At 40.2% G+C, this 20153-nt stretch overlaps 1 protein-coding gene across 2 annotated transcripts in view; it reads right to left on the reverse strand.

The window, feature by feature from the left end:
- Positions 1–5479: 5479 nt before the first annotated feature.
- The window catches only part of CREB5 (cAMP responsive element binding protein 5), a 505301-nt gene continuing 490627 nt past the window's right edge, over positions 5480–20153 (reverse strand). The window contains exons 10-12 of one of the 2 annotated variants that reach the window (XM_040433575.1): positions 19551–19659; positions 11956–11991; positions 7700–7833 (exon numbers count right to left, since the gene is read on the reverse strand). In XM_040433575.1, coding sequence (XP_040289509.1) covers positions 11987–11991; positions 19551–19659 — 114 coding nt within the window. In that variant the 3' untranslated portion in view covers positions 7700–7833; positions 11956–11986. Of the gene's footprint in view, positions 7834–11955; positions 11992–19550; positions 19660–20153 lie in introns of both variants that reach the window. The other variant, XM_040433574.1, reaches the window with a different exon arrangement.

The raw sequence follows: 20153 nt of genomic DNA on the forward strand, positions 1-20153 counted from the left end.
CCTGTCCTGAAATGAAAAGATAACTGTGGGCCTTATGTACAAAAACGAGCGCAGACAATAAGTGCTGGTGTTGCCCATAACAACCAATTGGATCCCAGCTGCTATCCATAAGTGCAGGTAAAATGAGAGCTGAGCCCTGATTGGCTGTTATGATCAACCTTTTCACTATATTAGCGCATGCATGTATAGCAACTTGAGAAAAGGAACACAGAGGCGTTGCCTGTAGCAACCTATTGGATAGCATTTGTTTTCATGACAGTGTGACTTGTTTCCTTGACAACATCTATACTCTCCAGTTTTATTTTCAACATTTCTTATATAAATAAGCCCTAACATAGTTTACATTGTCAAACTGGAGTTTTTTTTTTTCAGGTTGTGTGTATTCACCCAAAGATGATGATGAATTAACAGTCTTAGGGCCCTTGCACATGACCGTATGCCCTCCGAGACATGACAGTCCATGAGCGGGCCATATGTCCCGGAGCGGCATTGATTAGGTTACTATGATGCTGTGCGCTCCCATGCGATCAATGCCACTCCGGGACATATGGACCGTATGTCTCGGAGGGCATACGGTCATGTGTAAGGGTCTTTAGGCAGTGATATGTAGCTTGCACTGAAGTAAAAATTTTAGCACTCCTACATCCCAATATAACCTGTTTTCTGGTTATTACATGGATAATAAATGGTCCTCAGATCCAATTGAAATGCACATTATGAAATAAAAGCAACCAGCTGACTGGTTGTCATGGACAATGCTACATGTTATGAACAATTTAACGTATCTTAAAGGACATATGATCATATTGCGACCCTCTAAAACATGGCATACACTGAAAACCTGTAATACAACGTCAATGGAACAGTCTAAAATTGAGTATGTATGTATGTATCATTTATTCAGCCATCACTAGTATATAGTTTCATCAATCATATAATGTGGGGGTACCCCTAACATGACGCAAAATAATATCAGTTCAGACGAATCAGATTTATAACAGGCGGCAAACATACAAAATGGCTTTTTCTTCCCAAATACAATGCCTCACCTGGACGTTGTACACATGTGAAATATTCTTTAGTGCAAACCTGGTGCAAAACAATTGCAGATCACTATACGGCATTCAAATAGCTCAATATTCTATTCAATATAGTGCAGGTTTTCAGAGAAAAGCCATAAAGGTTGTTTTTTTTCAGGTTTTTGCACATTTTTCAATTTGAAGCCAAGCCTGCGGTACCTGTTGAAGCACAGAGCCAAAGAGCTAGCAGTCCGTACTGGCTCCCTGGATCTATTCTGTGGTCTTCTAATTCCCATCTGTAAACTTCAGGATGGAAGAGGTCATGTTTGCCGCTGCAGCCAATGACTGGCCTCAATGGCAATGTGTCCCCAAGCAGTACGTGACCCAGCAGTGACATGCCGCTTGGGAACAAGTCACTTCTGAGGCCAGTCATTGGCTGCAGCAGCACAAGTGACCCCATCCTTCGAGGAGTTTACAGACAAGGACCAGAAGACCAGTGAAGGGAGCTAGGGATTCAGAACAGGGACAGGGACTATAATCTTTTTTCAACAGGTACCGAAGGCTGGGCTTCAAATTAAAAAATGTGCAAAAATCTGGAAAACCCCATTTAAGGCATAGTCTACAGATGTAGTTTGTACTACGTTATCACCAAATACTTGATAGCAAATGACTATTTCCTACAAGTATCGGTTGCCCTATTTGCCTTAGTAAGCCCTTATAATAGTGGAATTAGACTGCACATGGGTAGTTTTGCATCTCTTCAAAATGAACAAAAGCACAAAATGATATTGCAATAGGCACACAAAGTGCTTAATAATTCTGCCTTTTCTTATCGCACTCTGCTCTCTGTAGTCCAAACATTTCCCAGGATACCCAGTTTGTTCTGTACAAGAATAAGTGACCCATACTCTTGTTGATTCTTCATAAACCATAAAGTACAGAAAATAGTATGCAATCAGATTAAATAGCTGGTTAATGACAAGAATTCTGATATAAATACAGACGTTTACAGAAATAAGAATAATTTCCGAACCTAGAGTCTAGTCACTAAGCAGCTCAAAATTGGCAAGTTTTGGGCATACAAATTCAGTAGATGCAAAAATTCATGTACTGTTCATTGTCATTTTTTCTCAAATGGGCGTTATCTTATCAAATGAAAAATTGTCAGTGGAAACCTGAGCTAAGTTGCTGGTGCTTTGAAACAAATGGGGGTGATTTATTATGGCTCTAAGGGTACGACCACATGGTTTGTTTATGCATGCAGTTTTGAAAGCCAGAATCCGGAGAGGATCTTAAAAGGAGAGAAAATATAAAGGATGCATATGATGTCTCCTCTTTTTTTTTATTCACTCCTGGCTTTGGCTTCCAAAACTGGATGCAGAAACCTGACCGTGCGGCCATACCCTAAGGGCTCTTTCACAGAAGCGGATCCCGTGCGTGGAATCTGCTGTGTGAAAAAGTGCCAAGCCCCGTTCCAGACAGCAGAGACACGGAGCATTAACATGATTGATAATGCTCTTTGCCTCTCTGTGACCTTTTTACTACAAAATCATGGTGAAAACTTTATCTCACTGTGATTTTGTAGTAAAAAGATCACAGAGAGGCAAAGAGCATTATCAATCATGTTAATGCTTTGTGTCTCTGCTGTCCGGAGCGGGGCTTGGCACTCTTTTACGCAGCAGATTACCCGCACGGCATCCGATTGTGTGAAAGAGCCCTAAGGCAGGAACTCCAATTCCTCAGGGACCACCTGCCATTCATGATTTGAGAATATCCCACAGAATGGTAAGTCCTCATGAATGGACACTAATTATATCACCTGCTCAATGCGAAGGAAAACCTGAAAACATGACTGGCTGGTGGTGCTTGAGGACTGGAGTTGAGGAACACTGCCCTAAGGTTTAGGCTTCTGCTGTGCTCTGCACATGACTGGAGACACTCTACTCACTTCAATAGAGTTGCACAGAGTGCTAGACCACAGACAGGTTTCAGGTGGCTTTAAATTGCGCATTTTCACCAGATCAGGACACCTCAAGTCAACGGGTAAGCATATCTTTTTCATTTTACCATTTTCTACAGATTAAAGACTATGGACAACTTTGCACTGAATTTTACATTATCCATTTGCTCCCTAAATGCAGATTTAAGCAACTTTCTAAATAGCCATCATTAAAAAATAAAATACAAATCATACCATTTTGCTTCTGCAGTGTGTGTGTAAGCCTTTCACTTAGCTGGCGGTGTTGCTGAATCTGACATAAACCCAACAAAGCACTGCTCCTGTTTTTGAAGGTTCTCTCTGCTCTTCCAATAATGTCAGACAGCAATAGGTTGTACAGGACAGATGTATGGAGAGGGGGGAAAGAATCCAAGGAGCACAGCTCAAATACGCTGTGTTTGCTGGGGGAAGACAGCAGCATCCTGTGCACACAGATCACAGAATCTATTACTGGGAGGGACACGCCCACTAGTCTGAAACTTGCGGGTTGCAAACTGAAAAAGGAATAAAGGAATGAAGACTGCAGCCTGAAACTTAGCACAACTTTTTATACTCAAGGTAACCACTAACATAAGCAAAAATCATATATCCCATGTTAAAGGTGTCCAGAGTCTTTAAGGAGGAAATTAATCAAATTATATTCTCTATAAAGCACTTGGAATCTAGGTCAGCTTACAGTTTTAACCTTTCATAAATCACTCCCATAGTGTACAGTAATATATTAGACAAAAGCACCAACATAATATGTCGAGCACTTGCATATATAGATATAGCAGTGGTAAATTTGTAGTTTGTACAGTTGCAATTTGTCTGTGAACTCTTTGGGGCTGCTTTCTTAGTGCATCATGATAAAATAACTCAGTAGGTTTACCTGCAGTTCCAAGTAAAATCACAGATAAGACATCATAATATCACGATGAGAAGTGCCAAGTGACAACTAAGCTATTTCCCTAGTACAGGTCTGTATAACACAGTCACACGTCTGACTTTCTGAGGTGAAGTGGGATTTTTGAGCTGAAGATCAAGACATCAAGAAAGTATATACATATTGTGCAAATCATATGAACTGCAATTAAAGGTGCTTGGTCCATATGGCGGCAAGTATGGGGATATATATAATTGCTATGGCCTTTTGGTTTGGTGTTTCAACAAACATGATTAACACTCATCACTGCCTGTGACTGCATGTGAAGGTCAACAACAGTCTCAAAAGCACTGTTAATTGTAAATGCTATGCAATGGCAAACTGTAGAGCAGTACAGACTGACACGAGTCAGCTTGTTGGTTTAGCATAAAAAACAGACATGCCTGAGCCACAAGGTATACATATGTCAAACTGTCAAGTTACAACATTGAGAAAACTCAGACATATATAGAACAGCTGAACCTTATTTTTCCTTTTAAATAAAAAAAAAATGAATGAAAAAAATACGACTGCAATTTAACTAAGGAAACAGAACCAATCCATAAAGCTTGATTCCAATCAAAGGTAACATAAAATGCGATTCTTGTGTTACCATTAGTGCTTATGTTCATATAATTTCACTTATGTTCTCTCCATAAAAAAAAGAAAAGAAAAACTCTACTAAATTAGCACCCTGGGGCATTTTAAAGGTATAGAATATTTTTTTACACATGGTGTACTAATATATATGTTCCATTTTTATAAAAGGCTATCTGATTTCCCATAAAATGTAGAAAAGCAATAAAAAAGAAAGCATTGGACTAAACAATTTAAAAGTAAATGCTTGCTTAAAAAATATATATGCATATATATATATATATATTTATATATAATGTATAAAAAGGCCTGTACATTGTTTTGGTTGACTGGGTTAAATTAAAGAAAGTACAGTGCACACTAAACCTGGACGGGAGGGGGAGGGGGGGGGGGTATGCCAAGTCTATAACAGTTCCACAAACAATACAAAGAATTTTGGAAAGTAGTATTTTTAAATAAAAGTTCTTTTTTATAGACAGGATTTCTGTGGCAGCTTGTTTCCGACTTATGGTACTAGGCAGTGCTAACATATCCATAGGGCAAATGTTTGAGGGCAAACATGAAGGTAAGTCAAGTGCATTTCACTTTAAAGGGGTATTCCCAACTTGTACATATATGACATATCCACAAGATATGACATACATTTCTAATAGATGCAGGTCCCACACATGCATAGAACAGGGGGTCCCCCAGCTCCCTTGGTGGAGAATGAATGAAGAGGTGGGGCTCGCATCTATCAGTTATTTATGGCTTATTTTTTGGACTTTAGGTCTGTTGGGAAATATGAAAAAACATTTTGTAGACTGCTTTATTATCTCCTACACTCCACATTATGTAATGCAGAAAGTTGATACGTTTACAGGCAATTGTCTCATGTGTGGAGGCTTGCAGGATGACAGTCCAAACTGGATGGACAAATGTCTTTCTTTGGCCTTATGTACTATGTTACTATGTTATATTGAGCAGACAGAGTCCTTTGGGCTCCATATTATGGAACCTGAGGAACTCTATTCACCAGGGTATGGTGCTCTGCTCAGAATAGCTCAGTAATACTAAGCCATTCAATACTGAGAAATCTGTATGTCTCCATACAAAATCAAAAGTATACAGAGGTACAGTAGGGCCCTACAACAGTCTACAGCATTGTATTATGGATGTGTGCCATTAGGATGTTGTACAGAGCTCCAATATTGGCAATATAATAAACTTACGCCAATAGTAAATCAATCGGCTTCATGTATGCATCATTGGGCCTCATGTCCTCTCTACCCATAGCAACGAATCAGGGTTCTGCTTTTAGTTTCTAAACTTTAGTGGAAAAAATGAATTTGTGGTGCGCCATGTTTGCACATTGGAACCGATCAGATGTTAGCTTTGGTAAATTGCTCTTTAAAATCATTGCTGGTTAAGTGCTATAGGCAACCATACTGTTTTAAAGAATCTCCATTATTGTATGATCTAAGGTATCAGAACTCACACAGAAGTTTTGTGAACATATAATGACAGTAGACTACAAGGTCAGGACTTGATGTAGGCCTGAACATTCAGGATTGCTATAGTAAAATATAGTAGGAGGCACATTATTCTTTAGAACGTGACGGGACAGCTTCATAAATACTGCTATAGGGAAATGTGTTGTTTTTGTGCAAAAACATATTCATGTTTCTGTTACATAGTTTAAAAAATCATGGATGATAATTAATGTGTCTAATTCAGGCCACTCTATTACAGCTCTACGGGGGACATGTATATTTAGCTACAAGACATAAATGAACCCCTAGAGAGGAATTAAGGAGAAAACAAAATTCTCCAAAGGGTCCCTAAAAGTGATCAGATTGCATTTTGAAGCTAAATATACAGTTTCCTTAATTTAGTTGTAATACAGTTGCCTTAACAAGGCCTAAGGGATGCATTTACATGTCTATGTTTTATCATGAGAATAACTTCCAAGGAAAATAGAAAAACTTTGTGCAAATTTTTGCTTCTTTTTTAAAATCTGTTCTTGCTTTGGCACAAACATAGACCGAGATACGTCCATGTGAATGCACCCAAAAATTATCAACATTTTGAAATAAACTGTAACAAGCCACACCCTGTTATTTCCATCAAAAGTGTCGTTTGGAGTCTCTAAATAGGCTTAACTCTTACATTAATAAGACACACACCACCTGAAACCTTTGTCATAAGCCTCAGACCAGGTTTTTACTTGATAAGTCTGCCCCAGATGGCCTCATCTATGAAACCTCAGTAGAAGAGATGTCCTACTGTTCACAACAACCAATCAAATTTAGTTTTCATTTTTTTTAATTTCCCTGGAATCATGGATATACATCCCAAAAGTCCTGATTTTGCCAGGACACAGATCTCAAATGTCACAATTTTTGCAATTCAAATGCCAGCAAGAGACTATGGACTAGTTGCCATGAACAGCAAGAACAGTCGGGATACATGAGGCCCATTAAGTTATATAGTTTAAGGTTATCTACACTTCTTTCTTTAGCTAAATTGTGAATATAAGGATTCTGAAATGTAAAGATTAGTACTGGAAATGTAACAGATCATACTGTAGTTGCTTTTACAATGCTACATGTACATTACCCACGAAAAAAGGAAGCAACTCTTTTGTGGTGCAAAAATTTCATCTGACATAGCTTGAGGAATTGCTTCCAGGTTCATCGGACGTAGTTTCTCAAAGGTTGGGTCTGCCCTAGAAAATGTCTGGCTCTAAAAAAATGTAATGGTACACTTTATTACCTTGATGCAGCCCCCTGAATTTGGTCTTTGAGCAGAAATGGCTGTTAACCTTTTTTATATTCATACATTTTAAAAAGAACAAATGGCTCTATATCAATAAGAAAAAAAAAAGCCAAAAATGGAGCTATGTACATAATGCGGCAGTTCATAAACAAATACACTGTACCAGAACACTGAGAAAGCATCACGCATTTCCCAAAACTGCATGATAAGGTCATCAAATCCCTTTTCTTTGACAAAAAAAGACAAAACAATGAATACTATAAAAAAGGGTAGGTATGGTCTTTCAATGACTGAAGAGACTTCCAGGTTTCAAATAAAGTTGAAAAAAGTTCATAAAAATGGAAGATCTGATTTAATACCAAACTCCCGAAGGCAGTTCTTGAACCCATTGTTTCAGAGAATGGGATTTATGTCTGTTCTGTGGTTGGCAAGAGGGTTTAGCGAGGAGCTTCCAACCATATCACTGACTGAAGAGGAAGTTGTAATGGTGTTATGCTGGATCACTTGCTGCTGGGAGCATGCAGGAACTGGGCTCTCTGGTGGACTGTTCTCAGGACCTGGGTAAAAGACATTGGCACAACATTTTATTATATTATAATTTAATACATGAAAAAACTGTTTACCTATAGATAACATTGGGATGCACCAGGCTGAGGGTAGTCCTACGAGTAGCATAGTTGATTATAACCTGTTGGCTAAATTAACAACAATATGCCAAACTAAATAATCACTAGATATTCAATGGAGATTGGGACCAGAGGTATACACAACCAGATGGTGACTGATGTCTCAATGTTGTGCAATGACTCTGCACGCCCTTATAGTTAAAGCTCGTACATGCAGCAAAGTCTTGTACACAGAAACTGAAGATCTTAAAGGGGTTGCCCAGTACTTTCATATTGATGGACAATCCTATCTGATCAGCAGGGGTCCAACACTCCTGATGATCACCTATTCTGGAGCAGCTCTGGAAGCTACTACACAGCTCCATCCATTGTGTAGTGGATGGAGTTGGTTACCACAGCACTGTGGATGGGAGCAGAGTGCTTTAACCAGCTCTATTCACTGCACGGTACTAGAGCTATTCTGGAACTGCTGATCAGTGGGGGTGCTGGGTGCTGGAGCCCTGCTGATCAGATATTGATGGCCTATCCTCAGGCCCGCTTCTGCCATGAGCTGAGATGAGTACCTCGCCTTAGGCGGAGGCCGACTTACCTCTAAAAGGAGTGTCAGTTTACAGTGGGCACGGGAGCCTAGAATCAGCCCTGCCTGTCCTGAGGACAGGCCATCAATATAAGAGTACTGGACAATGCCTTTATTTCGTAGAAGTATGGCCTCTGTCCACTGCAGTAAAGGCTCCATCCCTAAAAACAATGCTCAGCGGCCAGGATCTATCTCTCTAAGGCACCTGTATCCAGTTAGAAACCTTGCTAGCTAGATAAACTCCTAACAGGGACAGAGGCTTCCAGTAGGTAGAAGAGCTGAGGGGGTCTTCTGCAAATTTATAGCTATACAGAAAGGGTTTCTGATGTGGATTATGACAGAATGGGGGCACTGTCCCCTAAAGGACTATACTGCAAAGCAGCTTATATTAGTAAGTGCCATCACATATTACAATGTGGTAATTGCCATCACATGTAGCTTTAACTTCAATACTAATCTCAACAGAGACTAAAATGTGATAACCCCTACGAGAGTATAAAACTTGGCACCCTAAGTTATCATTCCATTTCCCATCTTTACAGATCGGAGCTCCGAGCCAGAGAGAAATCCCAGACAAACTCGTCTGGAGCTCAGGTTTAAAGTATTGTATGGGGACTGTTAAAGGGGTTGTCTGATTTTTTTTTTATATTGATGACCTATCCTCAAGCCTGTATTACACTGGCCGATAGTCGGTCAGATAATCGTTGGCAGTGTAATACTGCCGCCAATTACCTGATGAATGAGAAAACGCTTGTTCATCGGGATTTTTAAGCATGCCTAAAAATCATTGTTTGCCTGCGGCAGATTGTGCTGTCTAATCACGATCTGCTGCCGGCAAACAACAAGTCAGTATGGGGACGAGTGATGGCACAATGATCACTCCTCCCCATACTGTGGAGGAGATCGCTGCAGGTAAAAACAGCGGTCTTCTCCACTAACGAGCAGGCGATTGCCGGGAAGGAACGCTTCCCTCCCAACAATCATCTGCCTGATCTTTTTATTTAATAACATAGTCATTGATAGGTCATCAATATCAGGTTGGTGGGGGGCGGACTCCCGGCACCCCCACTGATCAGCTGTTTGAAAAGAACTGTTTGAAGAGTACGAGCGCCAGCTTCTCTTCACTGTTTACCTGTTTGCCGTCAAAACTGCAGCGGTGAGCAGGTTTAATTACATCTACACTATTCCATTTCACTTCTATTCACTTGAACAGGAGGGAGCTGTCCCATTGAAGATAATGGGATGGCTTAGTTGTAATTACGGTACTCCTGCTCAATGCTGCAGTTGCGATGGCGAGCAGGTAAACATGAAGATAAGGCCGCACTCATATGAGCACTGCTTTCTCTTCAAACAGCTAAGCGGACCCCTGCTGATCTGATATTGATGACCTCTCCTGAGGATAGGTTATCATTATTTTAAAAAAAGTGGACAACCCCTTTGACTCTAGTTTGATTGGAATAAAATGTCTTTTAATCTACTTTTTTTTTACTGTTACCACAGTGAACTTCTGGATGATTGTTGGTAACCACGTTGTATGTTTGCAGTGTCTATGGTGTATTACTATCTATACTGCAAAAATACTTATGCACAGGTATTCAGGAATTTTGACTGTAAGCTGTAACTCATAAAAGCTGTGTCAGGATTTCTCAGAAACACACTTAATCATGGAAGGTGTTATAGAATATAGAATAATCCACAAGGTGCATTATAGACACCTACAATAACAGCTGCTTAGCCTGCTTATTCTATTTAGAGTACACCTGGACGGGGAAAAGACGGCAAGTACTCAATTACTTGACTATTGCTAATCTCTATAATGATAGACATTATCCCTGCCAGGGATTCCTGTATAGGGCGCAAATAAAATAGCGCAAAGCACAGAAGTTCTCGCTTGCAAAATACAATTTATTATGTTTATATAGCAACATTTTTTTTTGTCTGGTATCTCCAGTATAGACATGGAGATCAAACTAATGCTCAGTTCCTACCATGTGGGCTGTTACATTAAGGTCAGACAACCAGGACTATACATTGAAGATTGCAGAACTACGGTATACTATATGTTAATGCACATGAACCCTATAGTGTATACACATACAGTATAAAGTGCATGTATCGTTTCAATTCAATTGTATACCATACTGTATAACAGATAATATAATTAAAATACTTCTGTATATGAGTAAAATAAAAAAGAATCTATATTATCATAATGCAATGAATTACACCTAGATATAAATCTGCACTTTAACAACAATATATTGATACATATGGCTACGTACACGGAAATGTAATTAACCTAGGCTCTCTCTTTGTTTATTACATTCGGATTTTGTTGTGGAGTTTCCATCAGATTTAATATGGATTTAGCGCTGTTACCGGGGGGCAACACATTGTGTGATTTCAGATGACGGTTATACAGTTAGAGCGCAGCTATTAAAGTTCTCTGGTTTGGAAAACAGAGAGTATTGCTCTGCAGGGACCCCCAGTAATCAGCTGTAGTAGTGGGGGTACTTGATGACAAGCGTTCAGTTCTTCTGCTGCACCACAAGGAAAATGGTGCAAGAACATGTTGGGCTCTCCATAGAGAGACTGCAGCTAATCCATGGAGATCCCAAACCAGAGACTTCTCTTTATTAACTCCGAATGAACCAATAGGGTACTTGACAATGGGTCCTCCAAAGCAGACAGTCCCTGTTATGCCACACGTCTGTCAGTACGATATAAGGTTATTTCTAAGGTACATGACTTTTTATGTAAATTTACAACTAAACAGGTGCCCAAAATGAGAATTTGATTTTAAAGGCTTTATAAAATGAAAAGATTGAGTTTAATTTTAAAGAGGATCGGTCGCCTCTCCTGACATGTCGTCCGTTTTAGTAACTTCATGCATTCCCTATGTAATAACAATTCTGGAGCATCTATTCTTACGGCTCTACGCTGCACCATCTCTTGATTATTCCTACTACAAGTTTAGGAATGAATTTCCAGTAGTCTGTGATAAAGATCCAACTGGGTGTTACCAGTTGAGTGGGTGTCCTTGCACAGTCGGACACTGGCAGCACCTATTGGACAGTGTCAGACTGTGCAGGGACACACCCCCAGCTGGTAGCACCCAAGTGGATCTCTATTGCAGATTTCTGAAAGTGGCACAATATAGAGTTATATGAAAAGAGGCTCAAGAATTGTTATTACATGGGGAATGCAAGCAGTCACTAAAGCAGTCATGCTAGGAGAGGTCCTTTATAAGCTTGAATGTGGCTTTTTATTAGAGACACAATGTAGCATCATATGGAGCAGTATTGTCAATCATTATCTTAATATTACTGAAAATGCAATCCCATTTAAGGGTTAATGTATTTGTTATAGTTGTCATTTCTTTGAAGGCCAAACATTGCCTATAATGGGCATGAGAGCAATCAGACCAAGGCTTTATAAAGGACATGTTCTGTATCTTTAAAAGAAACTGAACTTACCATGCACTGGACAGCTTTTGAGTAGCAGTACTCATCCTGCATAAAATGGAAAATTCATTTTAAATGCTTTAAGCAGCTCTCCTGCACCTTTGCTTGTTACCTTAAATAAAGTTTGCAAGAAGGCCAAAGATGACATCATAAAATCCAGGTTTAGAGCAGAAAAGATTGTGCTAATATGTGAGAAAAGCATTATGAACCATGTCTCTTTTTCTACAGGCTGCCACTATGTAATCATAAGATATATACGTACAAAAAGAGGTATTGTAGAAATGGGTTAAAGAAAGAGAGAACCCTTTGCTGTTATAGGGGTAGTCCCATCTTAGATGTTCTTGGTCTGAGGTGGTAGAGCTATGGAAATAGCCAAGCAGGCTTTGGGGTCTTCCCATCCCATCAGAATACCCGGCACACACTCCACTGTTTCTGGAAACAGTGTAGCACAGCAAGCTGCGCAGTTTCTATAGCACCCAAGTCAGGGGCATACACAAATATCACTAGGCACCTACAGAAAAATCTAGTATGGGCCACCTGCCCCACCTAGTCTGCCAGTGCGCAAGCATAAAGAACTCCCAGGCAATGCAGAATGCAAAGCGTGACACCCCAGATTTCTGATGAATTTAGAAAAAAAAAATTATCGAGCGGATTTTTTTTAAAATAAAAGAATTGTAATAAAAAGAAGTCACCCTTGGCCACACCCGCTTTATCCCAGTTCCATGTCAGAAAAAAGTGCAACAGGTGCTTCAAAAATATGGCGCTCCTTCTCGACAGCAAATTTCTCAATGTATTTACACGTGACAACTGGCATAAATCTCCCCCATACAGCTCTAAATCACTGCTTCCCTTCAGATAATATATTACTAAACTGGATGCCTGCAGCCACCACTAGGGGGAGCTCAGTGCATAGGAATTTATACAGTTAGGGTAATAATCTGTTTGCACTGAGCTCCCCCTCGTGGCAGCTGAAGGAAAATTGAAGGTTTGCTTTTGAAGGTATACCACTGACCCAAGTTATGGAAACAACACAGCTCAATGTGCTAAGCGGTTTCTGTAAAACGTATTAGCTCCAATGGCTGAGACTGGAATACCCCTTTAATAAATTATGCTAAATAAATATGGAACTAAACGTCCCAGTATGTTCGGTATTGTATGCTGGTGGCTGGTACATCCTAGTATGCCACACAGTAAAATGAACAATATATATGTCAACAAACATGGCTGCCATATACCTTCCATCCGAGCTGTCACCTAATTTTACCATTTCTCCTATTTTCGGCTAAGGAACACTATCATAAGCCCAAGTTCTCTATACAGACTAGACAGAGAGACTCCATACAGGCTCTGTGCACATGATTTTTCCATGTTCATGAAGATATACGCTGCAGTGCGTGAGAGGGGTGTATGTATACAGGGCCAGGGAAAGTCTGACAACCATTGTAGGATCTGTCATATTAGTTATATTGGTTGTCACTCAGCTTTTATAGAGACAGACATAATTAAGCTGTAGCTCAATACATTTTTACCAGGACGGGATTTTCGGATGATACTTAAAGGGGTTGTCTCATCTCAGACAATGGGGGCATATCGCCAGGATATGCCTCCATTGTCTGATAGGTGCCGGCCCCACCTCTGGGACCAGCACCTATATCAAGAACGGAGCCCCAAAAGTGGTGGAGGGTGCACTAACCATGCGCAGCCACCCTCCATTCATTTTTTTATGGGGCTGCCGAAAATAGCCAAGCGCTGGCTCGGCTATTTCTGTCAGGCCCATAGAAATGAATGGGAACGGTGGCTGGTCATGCGCGGTGCGCTCCCATTCACTACTATGGCAAGAGCACTTGGTGGTGGTTGGACCGGAGTCTTCCAGCCACCATTTTGTGGTGCTCTGTTCTCTATATAGGTGCAGGTCCCAGCGGACCTGCACCTATAAGACAATGAGGGCATATTGTCTGAGATGAGACAACCCCTTTAAAGAGCTTCTGTCACCCCACTAAACTCATTTTTTTTTTTTGTGTACTTATAATCCCTATCCTGCGATATTGCTATACATTATGTTGTTAATAATTTTCGTTCAGTAGATTTGGCAAAAAACTTACTTTTATGATATGCTAATCACCTGTCTGGCCCTGTCAATGAACAAGAGGAGGGGGCGGTTTTCTGCGGCTGCTACCAGCAAGTAGATGCCCTACTTGCTGGTAGACAGGTAATTAGCATATCATATAAGTAAATTTTTTGCCAAATCTACTGAACGAAAATTATTAATAACATAATGTATAGCAATATCGCAGGATAGGGATTATAAGTACACAAAAAAATAAAATGAGTTTAGTGGGGTGACAGAAGCACTTTAATGGGAAATTAATATATCATTAATTAAAGGGGTTGTCCGCGTTCAGAGCTGAACCCGGACATATCTCCATTTTCACCCAGGCAGCCCTCCTGACTTGAGCATCGGAGCAGTTCATGCTCCGATGCTCTCCTTTGCCCTGCGCTAAATCGCGTAGGGAAAAAGCATTTTTTGGAGATCCGGTGACGTACTGGGCTCTCCATGGGGATGCCAGGAAGCCCGTTGACGTCACCAGCACCGATGGGCGGGATGTAGTGCTGCCCTAGCTAGTAAAACGGCTAGGGCAGCGCTAAAGCCCGCCCATCAGAGCCGGCGAAGTCACAGGACACACTGCTGGGCGGAAGCTTCCGCCCAACAGTGTGTTATGATAAACAAAAGAGCCTTTGCCCTGCACGATTTAGCGCAGGGCAAGGGAGTGCATCGGAGCATGAGATGCTCCGATGCTAGCCTCAGGGGGGCTGCCTGGGTGAAAATAAGGGTATGTCCGGGTTTAGCTCTGAACCCAGGCAACCCCTTTAATTAAAAGATAATATAATGTGCAAAAGTTGTATTACTATCTGCAAAATCTATGGAAACGAAACTGAATCACTTGTCATTTCTAGATCCCGGACCTCTCATTTGGTAATATCAGGTCTGTGGTAATGGCATTGATACAGGGACTAGATCTAAGCAAATATATGGATACAGGTTTTGCCTTTGTATGAACCAGGTCTGCAAAGTAATACTGTATGTAAGCAGACCTGGTCTAGCTATGGCTCTGTTCACATTTCTTGTGGAGCATGTGCCGGGAAAGCTCCTGATGCATCCAGTGAACATATACATAGGGTGCACCAATGGAATGGTAATATGAGTTGGTATACCATTATGGATTAGCGTGGTAGACTAGGCATACCGCTATGGGCAGTATATGCCACTGAATGTCTTCAGGGTGCGTTCACACATTTTTTTTTTTCTGCCTTTCTTAAATGAATTTTTTGCACCAGCATTTTTGTGGTAAAACGCAAACTCCAGATTTCAGATTGCACTGCATTTTGTGGTGACAGGTCCTCTTTAAAGTGTAATTGTCATTTTTTTGTAACATATTGGGGCAGTGATACACAGCATATTTGTAATATACAAAAATATACACACTGACTGCTGCTGCCCTCACTGCCTCGTTCCTATATATATACAGTACAGACCAAAAGTTTGGACACACCTTCTCATTCAAAGAGTTTTCTTTATTTTCATGGCTATGAAAATTGTAGATTCACACTGAAAGCATCAAAACTATGAATTAACACATGTGGAATTATATACATAACAAACAAGTGTGAAACAACTGAAAATATGTCATATTCTAGGTTCTTTAAAGTAGCCACCCTTTGCTTTGATTACTGCTTTGCTTTGCACTCTTGGCATTCTCTTGATGAGCTTCAAGAGGTAGTCCCCTGAAATGGTTTTCACTTCACAGGTGTGCCCTGTCAGGTTTAATAAGTGGGATTTCTTGCCTTATAAATGGGGTTGGGACCATCAATGGCGTTGAGGAGAAGTCAAGTGGATACACAGCTGATAGTCCTACTGAATAGACTGTTAGAATTTGTATTATGGCAAGAAAAAAGCAGCTAAGTAAAGAAAAACGAGTGGCCATCATTACTTTAAGAAATGAAGGTCAGTCAGTCAGCCGAAAAATTGGGAAAACTTTGAAAGTAAGGGCTATTTGACCATGAAGGAGAGTGATGGGGTGCTGCGCCAGATGACCTGGCCTCCACAGTCACCGGACCTGAACCCAATCGAGATGGTTTGGGGTGAGCTGGACCGCAGAGTGAAGGCAAAAGGGCCAACAAGTGCTAAGCATCTTCAAGACCATTTCAGTGGACTACCTCTTGAAGCTCATCAAGAGAATGCCAAGAGTGTGCAAAGCAGTAATCAAAGCAAAAGGTGGCTACTTTGAAGAACCTAGAATATGACATATTTTCAGTTGTTTCACACTTGTTTGTTATGTATATAATTCCACATGTGTTAATTCATAGTTTTGATGCCTTCATAGTCATGAAAATAAAGAAAACTTTTTGAATGAGAAGGTGTGTCCAAACTTTTGGTCTGTACTGTATATATATATATATATATGTACACACACATATACATATACACATATACTAGATATGCGTGTATATATATATATATATATATATATACACAGAGAGAGAGAGGCAGAGGGAGCATTGCTAAGGAACAAAATGGGCCACTTTAGAGCTATTTTTCTAATAGAAATGTACAATTTCAGGCAATTAATGTATATTTAAAAAAATGGTCAGTATCACTGCACTTACACATTAAAAAAAAAAAAAAAAAAATTACAGTTACACTTTAACTTAGAGCATTTCAAATGAAGCCCTTCTTGTCCATTACAATGTGTCGCCAATCCAAACCTCAAGACATTCAAAAATTTGATGCCATGTTATAATTATCAAATAGCGCTTCACTATTGTTATAATGAGAAGTAAATAATGGTCCTATCTAAAATTTAAAAAAACATGAGGCTGATCCAATGACTAATAGTAGTAATTCAGAGAAGTAAGATTTGTATTCATGTGTATGATGATGAATTCCATACAATACGAGGCCTAGGGAGTAGAGAGAGCACTTAGGAAGCGGTTAGACACCTGTCTGTGATGTCATGCTTTGACATTCTTGCACAGGAAGCAGGAAAGCAGATTAAAGAATTAGAAAAAATCATGTCAAATTAAAATCTTGGTTTCATACGGGCATAATGGGGCCACATTTTAACATATATTATAGCCCGACTATTTGGATCTTGTGCAGTGCTCCTGAGCCAAGCTTATATCACCATATAACACTACGGTGATCCAAGTCTGGTTCAGTACATCACCTAAAATACAGGCCCATTACGGTCATATGAAACCGTTCTTAGTGTAATGTCTTACAGCAGAGCCCCTTTCTTGTCTGTTGCTGTCAAGGAGTTTGGCTCTTCTAAAAAGAAATGCAGCCAATATCCCCTGGAGAAACACTTTGAACTGCAGATTCAATGGGGCTCATGTATCAATCTGGTTAAGCTATAGACATGGTGGAATTCTGTCAAATAATGTAGTATATTAAAAATGTGCTCCATACATTTGTTGTATATGGCGTCATTTATTAAATCAAGTACCAACAGTTTTCAGCAATATTTGAAAAGTGTCATGCAGGTTCCATTTTGATACATGACTCCCAGTATGTTTCCCGGTACAAGCTGTAGGAGTATTCTTCAATGGCAGAGACAGCAAAGGACAAGAGTTGCCTTTCTAACAGGTTATTATTTAAAGGGTATGTCCACCATTGAACACCGCTTCACAGTTTATCTATAGGTTTTATCCACATAAAATGTTCGGTAACTTTGTCAATACATTATATTATGTATCAGTGATCCTGAGAAATAGTCTGTGTTATAAACCAGATAGGTAATTTTAGAAATCTGGATCTGGTATAGATTTCATTTTCTGGGACATAGACCTCCCAAAGTTGGGGCACAATTAAGAGGTTTACACCTCGTAATAATTTTGGCACATCGTGCCCCAATATTTTTTTTTGTATTAAAACTGACATAAGAAATACCAATAATACATTTTTTTTTTAAAAAAACGGCTGAGCATGGGGAGAAGTTTTCTCCTAGCAGGTTCTCCCTAGCTTCTTCCAACCCATCTTGGATTGATTGACAGGTGTCTCCCTATATGAAAATAAGGAGAGACCAGTTGAGGTGGGTAGGAGGACGCCAAAGAGAAGCTTCCCAGTGGATAGTTTTCTGCAATAATGGAGCCTGCTGGTTTTTCATGCTGGCCATTATCAGGGCAGCATAAAACTGCTGACAGGTTCCCTTTAAGTAATACAATATTTTTACAAAGTTACCCAACGTTTTCAAGTAGATTTTTTTTATGTGTAAACTGCAAAATGTTGATCATAGTGATACATACACAATAAATGGGTTCTCGGGAATGATTTAAAATGGCTGTCAGCAATCTGTCCTAGAATGGGAGCAGGACTGGTTGCCACCACTTGCAGAGCTGTCTAGAGGGTGAGGTGACGGGGGCCTCACTACATACTGCACTGCTCTACAATAGATGATAATGATCCTGCCTATGATATGCCATCATGGCTGAGTAGCCTGACAGGACTGCTCACCAATGTGTAGTATATGTAAGTGCTAGAGTGTTGTGTGTAGTGAGGCCCCGCCACCTCACCACCTAGACAGCTCTGAAAGTGAAGGCAACCAGTCCTGCTCACATTCTAGGACAGGTTGCTGGAGGCCATTTTAAATTATTCCTGGAGACCCCCTTTAAACTAGCCCTTACTGATGACTCATGACCACATTACCAGCTGTATTAGCATTCTATGGGGATAATATTGTCAGTGTTCAACTTCAAAATTTAAGAGCTGATTCGTATAAATATAAGCTAGAGTACTTTACATTTTAAAGTCTGTAAAGAGTGCCATGGTCCCAGGTCTTTATTCTGTATTAGAAGGATCCCAATGAAGGTAACAATTAAAGACCCCTCCACTTTGTGAAATGTATTACCGCTTACACTGTTAGAATTGGGGAAAGCAATAGCATGCAGTTTTTTTTAGGTAGAGTTGAAGTGTCATTGCAATAACCTGTATTTTTAGAGGAAGCGCTGCAGTGTTATCCCATCACCTTGTACACCACATGCAATACACTGCACATACCCATATAGACCACTTCCTATAACACCTTATGCATCTGCCTGCACCAAAGTTACTAAAAGGGTACTCAACACTTCACATAGATGTTGTATTGGGTTTGGGTTAAAGCTTGTAGCTAATTCCATATTTAAATTGTCACTGTACTTTGAAAAAAAAAAAAACATTTGATATGTCACAGCAACATATTAAAAGTTCTGATTGGCGGGGGTCTGAGTGCTGACACCCCCAGCAATTGCTAAAAGAAGGAGAGAGAAGTGCTCACATAGCATGTGCCCTCTCCTTGCTGCAGGAGATGGGCTCAAAAGAAAGTCTACAAGTCCATCTGGATTCTGCCTCCTGCAGCAAGGAGTGATATGTGAGTACTTCTTATTCTAGCAATCCTTATTCTGCAGTTCTCTGCAGTATGTAGTACAGGATTTTGTGCCGTCTTACGGTGCTCCGTCAGATACATGTCTGAGATACCTCTGTAATATGATGGAGGGTGCAATTTTTCTAACTGGTACAGGCAAGAAACATAAAATACCTGACAGAGGTGAAATTATAATCAAGTACTTACTCAAGTATCCCTGTGATTCTTTCTGCATGGCCGTTATCGGACAGTCTTTATGTGTTAGCAATAGCTGTTTGAGTTGTGCTACCTCATTTTTCAACATGGACACCTCATTCTAGAAGAGAATAAATGAATGAAATCAAAACAATTGAAATCCCTTGTTTGGTTTGCTCAGGACAATGGAAACAGTAATGCCAGACAGAAACAGAATCCATGGTAAAGAGTAGCGCTGTTTTTGAGAAAAATAATCAAAAACACCCCACACAACTGGTTGAGAAAACACCCCACCCACCCACGTAACCGGGCTGACTGCTAGGCAAAAGTCTCAGCCTAGCATACTGACGTGAAGCCCGGTATATAACACTAAAAAAACAGACCTTGCTCTGCGTGATACAGTGCAAGGCAAGGGGTGGGGGGGGAAGGGGGGAGTGGGTTCAGAGCAGGGAAATACTCCAATGCTCCACTCATATATAGTAAAAGAATAAAGAAGAGCCCTGATCCCAGAAAAAAAGCCTTTAATAAATATAATGACAACTGTCACAGATATTTAATGAATACACTAGACAGGTGGGTTGCTCCTGGGATTGTAGCGGATATTGTATAGTATAC

Source organism: Bufo bufo, chromosome 5 (assembly GCF_905171765.1).
Source record: "Bufo bufo chromosome 5, aBufBuf1.1, whole genome shotgun sequence".
Lineage (NCBI taxonomy): Eukaryota > Metazoa > Chordata > Amphibia > Anura > Bufonidae > Bufo > Bufo bufo.